The sequence below is a fragment of the Morus notabilis genome, unplaced genomic scaffold, assembly GCF_000414095.1.
Source record: "Morus notabilis unplaced genomic scaffold, ASM41409v2 Scaffold1997, whole genome shotgun sequence".
In the NCBI taxonomy this organism is placed as follows: Eukaryota; Viridiplantae; Streptophyta; class Magnoliopsida; order Rosales; family Moraceae; genus Morus; species Morus notabilis.
In genome coordinates this window covers 174-7,193 of record NW_010363547.1, presented here as the reverse complement: position 1 = coordinate 7,193, position 7,020 = coordinate 174, and the positions used below count along the sequence as shown (strand labels likewise).

The window sequence follows — 7,020 nt, the reverse complement described above, 5'->3', positions numbered from 1 at the left end:
CTCTCTGTGTATATATATATATATATATATATATATATTTGATGCGCATTCAATTAAAGTTGATTTTTTTATTATTATTTTTACTTCTATATGTATTATGTTGTATTTGGTCATCCTTTTTTGAGGACTCGAAGTGTTAAGCCATTCAGTTTATAATACATGCAGCCAACGAGTTTTTATGAAATATCGCTTACCTTTGAGGGAAATCGTTGTCGACTTTTACAATGAATTGAAGAGTTTAACATCAGGCTATGCATCATTCGACTACGAGGACTCAGAGTAAGTAACAACTCTTTCTCTCTTGCTCATGCACATACACTCGGTGCTTCTATCATATATAGTGAAACCTTACTATTTCCTATGTCCAGAGATAATTACATAACCACCTCAGCCTCTTGTCCTTGTGGTAAATTGATTACAACAGATATCAACAGTCTGATTTGGTGAAACTTGATATCCTTTTGAATGGACACTCAGTTGATGCAATGGCATCCATTGTTCATAGTTTGAAGGCTCAACGTGTTGGTCGTGAACAGGTGGAGAAACTGAAGAAATTCATAGACAGGTACTTCGACCTACAATAAATCGTTGTATTCTACTTTTTGTCGCTCCTGTCATAGCCCAAGAATTTCTAATCTGACAGGCAAATGTTTGAGATAAACATACAAGCTTCCATAGGATCAAAGATTATTGCAAGGGAAACGTAAGTTTTTCCTTTAAGATTTTGATAAAGATTGTACACTGTTTTGGCTTTTCCACTCTAATCTTCACTGTTCATTTAAGTTTTTCTTTGCTGGTACTAGGATTTCTGCCTTGAGGAAAAATGTTCTTGCTAAGTGCTATGGTGGGGATGTTACTCGGAAGAAGAAGCTGTTGGAGAAGCAAAAGGAAGGAAAGAAGCGAATGAAGCGCATTGGGTCTGTCGATATACCCCAAGAAGCATTTCATGAATTGCTCAAGGTTTCATAGACAAGAATGACTGGAAAATCATACTTATATTCCCCTTATGCTCAGCATCCAAATGATATGCTTTTTTTGAGATTTTCGGAGAAAGTCTTTTGGCAAAGCTTTCGTCGTGGTGGGGATGTTACAATGGGATAGAAGCTATTGGAATAGCAGAGGCAGTGCACTTGCTCTTATGGGCTGTCCAAGATTTGTCTTAAGAGGGAAAAGAATGAAGACTTTACATGTTGTCATCGATGATTCTTTGGTTATATCGTCATGGATTTTTTTTTCTTTTTTTTTTTTTCATTACTAAATGAGAACCAACAGCGGTAGAGGATTTCTTAGCAAAAGAACAACGGAAGAGGATTCTGTATATAAAAGTGTAACCGAGTTTTGTTCACTGGAGAACAGAAGGGAACGTTTTCGTTGTGTACTTGACGGTATAAATTATTGTCAAGAAAATAAAACAAAATTCTTTTTATGATGGAATTCATAGTATTCAAGTTTTACAATGTTTGTGCTGACATCAACTTAGCATGTTTGTAATTACCAAAAATAGGAAAGAAGGCTACAAGGTTTAAGCCATGTTTGGTAATAGGGAAATAAAATAGGAACCAAAGTATATAACCCAGGTGAGGAAAATAAAAGAGGAAAGGCTCAAAATTGGTGTCCCCTGATATGTATTTTCTCCCCTAGTCTAACTTAGCGAACAACTTATAAGTATTAAAATTTACCAAACAAGTCTTAAGATGGTCTGTGAGCATCATTCCAGTAAGTAGCCAATCCTAAAGGGAGCTCCAAGCAAAAATAGTAATAATAATAATAAATTATAAAACTGAACATAATATATCAAAGGTAAAAGAAATGGAATGCCAAGAACTTAAATTCATAGTTTACTGTAACTAATGACAAAATGTGATAGCGTTTCAAGACTGTTGCTTAACAAACTGTGGTATCCATGTATGAAACAGTACTGGCACGCTATCACATGTGTATTTATCTAATATGGCAAACAATATTTTATATAATAATATCTGAACTCATAAAGAAATAGCCATGGAGAAGCATCAAGCTTTATGCTTAAAAGTTGGAAGATGACAGTCTGTTGAAGTAGCTTGATGCCAATCCTTTCTCATTCTGGTCACCCAAAGTCAAACCTTGACCTAATCTCTCCACTCCATCCTGCTTCCCATGAAGGGTTTCCCCGCCTCCAACCATGGACGAAATTGCAGCCGCAATCACGGACTTGAAAGCGCTGGGATCCGACGTGATCGCCTTGGTCAACGTCTCTGTCAAAGACTCATGAAGAGGATTAGCTTGTTTTCCAATGTTTAAGGAGGAGCCAATCTGCAGGGCATTTTCATAGGGCATTAACATTGCGTTGCCATAACCAAGGTTGGATCCATTGCCCCAAAGTGTTGGCAAAATGTTTGGTTCCGAGTAATTACCGAAACTTAGACCCGACAAAGGAATTCTAGCTAGGCTTGAAGGTAGTGATGATCTATTGAAAAGTGATGGTGATGATGATGATGATGATGAAATTGGAGAGGATGTGAGGTCTAGAGTGATTGTTGGGAGCAAAGGAGAGGATGAATTAGTACTATTAGGCAAGTAAAACTGCCCCGTTCTCATAGTGTCAAAGTGACCAAAATTTAGTCCATTTAGCATAGAAGGTGCACTTTTGGGACTGGCTGTATTTAGACCAACATTGGTCGGATGATCAGAAGATGTTGAAGAGCCAGATAATAACATGGAAGCTGCGGCCGAAGTGGTGGAAGCCATGAAGGTGGCGGTAACCGGAAGTGGGTGGTTGTGAGTTCCTTCATAGGTTGTGGTTAGGATGGACATGTCCTCGGCACATCTTTGCACCTGAAATCAGATAAAAATAAGGTACACATTGATTTTTAAAAAAAAAAAAATGTGTAAGCGAAGAAATAACAAAAAAGTGCTGTACGTGTTTGGTTTGGCCTAACTAATAAGAGTTCAAATGCTATATATATTTCCATATATATGTAATAAGGGAAACTTTATAAGCAATACCTGTTTTCTTACTGGGCAGGATGGTGCAACCGTGCAGCGATAATATGCTCGTGGACATGGATTTCCTTTTGCAATTTTCTGTCCATATTTCCTCCATTGACATCCATCATTCATCTGTAAATTAAAACATTATTAGAAAAAAGAAGAAGATGCATAAGAGGTGAAATGTTAATTAGAAAAACAATTAGCTTATTGAGACTAACTCAATTAGTGTTTACTAGGCGTGTGAGTTATTTTTAATATATTGAGTATTAGATTCACGTCCCCCCGGTAAAAATAAAAAAAAAAAAATAGAAAAAAAAAAAATAGTTATACGTATACACATATATCATCCGTTAATTAAAACATTAACCGATGATAAGAAAGGGAGTACTAGTATTAAACACACTATAGGTAAAATTCTGTTTTAAACTGTTAGACAAATCAAAAATCCTATCAACCATTTTTTTCCAAAAAAAAAAAAAAAAAAAGAGTACGATTGTTTATAAACAATTCAATGAAATTTTCATGGTTTAGAACTGTATCTATCGTTAAGAATTAATTCTCCTCAATTATAATATATGAAATGACAAAGATAAAGTAAAATGCACTAACCGTTGGAGTATCACATCTGGCTCTAACAGAAACTCGAGCTCTTTTAGCAGGAGGCTGCTCATGTGAAACTTCATGATCATCGCCATTTCTCGTCTTTTGACTTTTATCATGATCTCCATTACTTACATGCGGTTCTGCTAATTCCTTAGCCTCTTCTGAAATACTATTCTCTGGACTAGGAAAAGTCACAAGCTCAGTAGACAACTGCATTTCGGAGCCTAATCCAAGCGTAAGATTGGCCTTCAAGTCATCATGATGATCTTGATCATGATGTTCATCTCTTATATTTGATCCCCTGATCAAGTTTTTATAAGCGTGATCTTGAACAATATGAACATTTTTAGCCTCTGATCTTGGACTTCTTCCGAGGGAAAGCGACACGAGCTCGGCTTCTTCTTCTTCGGTTTGATCATGCTTAATTGTGGAGGATGAATTATCTGTGGTTAACAATTTCCTGGGGTCTTCTTGTTTGACGATGTCGAAGAAGCGCAACTGGAGAGACTGGTAATCCTTGTTAACGTGTTGTAACACCATTTTTAGCCTTTGGTTTTCTCGTCTTATCTCACCCATTTGGGCCTTGGCATTTTCAAGCTCACACCCCTAAATCAAATTGATTGAAATCATCTCAATATTGAGAACCGGATCTTATAATTAGTTATAGTCAATTTTCAACTATTATTGAAGATAATAATATTGCAAAATCAAGTGTCAGCCTTTCTATGATCTACATAAAAGTACACGAATTATATCTATATATATATATATATATATATATACGTGTGTGTGTATATACGTCATGGTTGAATTTTAAGAGAATAAGAACACCAAGAATAATCAAATATCAACTAATTTGCCACAAAAAAAAAAAAAAAAAAAAAACCATAAATCATGCACAACATGAAGGCAATATAGAATTTTAAGGGAATAAGAACACCAAGAATAATCAAATATCAACTAATTTGCAACAAAAAAAAAAACCATAAATCATGCACAACATGAAGGCAATATATCTATATATATATATATATATATATATATATACCTTTGTTGAAACTTGAGTACTTTGATTCTCTTGATGTGCAATATTTATGGATTCAACTTTCTTTTCTTCTACAAGATGATCTGCACTTCCAATATCAGAGTTTGGCATTTTTTCAACTCCTAGCTATTTTCTCCTATACAACTCTAGCTAGCAGATCCTATTATTACAAGTTTCCACTAATATTTATATTTCTCTTACCATTGCCACTTTCCCCAACTTATTTTTCTCCATATAAAAACAAACCACTACTTTCGGACTTTACTATAAACAAATAAGAATTCGATAATCATCTACTGCCCATTACGTAGGCAACCAAAAATGTCAACGCTCCAAGCCACAACTCTTGCCATTTTTGTTTTTTTCTTTTTTGTGACCATGTTTAAACAATTCAATGAAAAATTCAATTTCAACGTTTTCCCAACTAGAGCAACATGTTAGCTTACATTGGAGCTGTGTTTTCATGTGGGCCCTCTCAATATTGCATAATCTATATTTATAGTCTATATAGTATATATATATATATATATATAAGTACACAATATCTTTGAAGCTTCGTACAAAAGAAGACGTCACGTGGCCAAGAGGGTCAAATTGTATATGTAGTCATCGTTCATTTCACCGATTCGAGTTTAAAATTTGAGTTTTGTTACAGTAAAAAACTTTCAGAAATAATCACATCTAATTTTTTTATTACAATAAAAAGCTCTCACATAAAATCACATCTCAACTCGAATTAAAAACTCGAATCAGTAAACTAAACTGACCCATAATTGGTATTGTAGCCTAGTGGATCAGAATCAAACGGTGTTTAAACTTCTTGATTCATTGTCAGCAGTCAAAACGCTTGTCTTACACGCGGTGAGACAAAGCTTTCAATTCCATTGACTCTCAACAGATTTTTAATAATTTGCTTTTATATGTTAATATGTGTGATGCTAGTTTTGTGTTAAAATTATATATAATATGTAATAATGCCCCTCTATTATATATCTTATATATACATGCATAGCTGCAGTCACCCTACACGCCAACCATGGTTTTCTGAGACTTTTTGAACATGGCAGGAACCATTTGTTGTAATTTTCTAATTATTAGGAATGAATTTTAGGTGTTGCGTACTTAGCTTAATAATTGTGATCTATGACCAATGTAATCAAGAAAATATATTACGTCATGCATTAGTTGGTTATAAATTTGGTAATATTACCAAGTACGAGTTTTGTACAATATTCATACCCGTAATATATGTTTTTAAATGTTAGATTTAATAAAAACTAATTAAATGAGTAAAAATGTATGTAAAATTGACCTGATTCAATAAAGATTTAATAGTTGCAAATAAAACCGATAGAATTCAACATACCAAGGAAACCACTTCTGAGGATTTGTACGTACTATCTATTGTTTGGTACTGGTGAAGGGGTTTATTCCTTGCATATATATATATATGAATTGTCTTTAGTCAGGCACTTGTATCTGATCGGAACAACAGTTGTATAATTCTGTATAAATTATATATATTTACATGTAAAGTTGTATATATTTACATGTAAAGTCGTGTATATTTAACATGAAATACAACAAATCAGTCAATATACATATTTTTATGCCATGTGTTCACTTAATTACTATAAAAAATACATGTTTCGAGGAGGATTAATATACATTGTCGTTTCTTATAACTTAACATATATATCTTATATGTAAATATACACGACTTTATATGTAAATATACACGATTTATGTAGAATTATACAACTGTCATTTTAGTCCGGCAAACAGTAAGTGTCGGTTTAAAGACCTTACCTATATATATATATATATATATATATCTCTTTATAATCTCTTTAGCCTTTGAAAAGAGAACAATTGAGGTGTTAAATAATGATAAAGATTAATAAGATTCAACTCAATTTTTTGGTCCAATGAGCATCTCGGGATCTGAGTGCCATGACTTGTCGTAATTTATTGGTCTTTGTCTACTCAACACAAATCTCATCCATTTAAGACTAAAGTTGATTAAGAATGGCTATCACAAAATTAATAAAATGCTCATTAAAAAATGACCTTATGAAGCCATATGAGATCGATGACTGTGGCGCATTTTTATATATATCCCTATGCGTGGTTTCAATATAATTTCCATAAAAATCTATCTAGCTAAAGCTAAACTATATTAATAATACATATGACTTTGTAAGGTTCTGCATAATTAATAATTCATATAATGACGATCTAAGCTGTTCAAGAGGTTTTACCCTCCATGACATAACATATGTGTATATATAAATTATATATCCATCCCCACTTCAGGCTTTTTGCCTGCCACACCTAACTTCATTTTTTTTTTTATCACGATTTTATTAATTAATTTAAACATGGTGGTCTTCATTTTGGAA

The 7,020-nt window shown here is 33.5% G+C and overlaps 2 protein-coding genes across 3 annotated transcripts in view; one reads left to right on the top strand and one right to left on the bottom strand.

The window, feature by feature from the left end:
* LOC21385579 (translation factor GUF1 homolog, mitochondrial) overlaps positions 1-1,423 on the top strand; it is a 4,091-nt gene extending 2,668 nt beyond the window's left edge. Inside the window, exons 9-12 of one of the 2 annotated variants that reach the window (XM_024169781.1) lie at positions 166-279; positions 425-565; positions 644-703; positions 804-1,423. In XM_024169781.1, the coding sequence (XP_024025549.1) occupies positions 166-279; positions 425-565; positions 644-703; positions 804-969 (481 nt within the window). In that variant the 3' untranslated portion in view covers positions 970-1,423. Of the gene's footprint in view, positions 1-165; positions 280-368; positions 566-643; positions 704-803 lie in introns of those variants that run through there. The other variant, XM_024169782.1, reaches the window with a different exon arrangement.
* Positions 1,424-1,900: 477 nt separating this feature from the next.
* On the bottom strand, positions 1,901-4,729 carry LOC21385578 (probable WRKY transcription factor 72). Its single transcript, XM_010104567.2, has 4 exons — positions 4,622-4,729; positions 3,580-4,179; positions 2,986-3,099; positions 1,901-2,814 (listed from the first exon to the last, which is right to left on the bottom strand). The coding sequence occupies exons 1-4, from the start codon at positions 4,727-4,729 to the stop codon at positions 2,026-2,028; spliced, it is 1,611 nt and encodes a 536-aa protein (XP_010102869.1). The 3' UTR covers positions 1,901-2,025.
* Between the last annotated feature and the right edge of the window lie 2,291 nt (positions 4,730-7,020).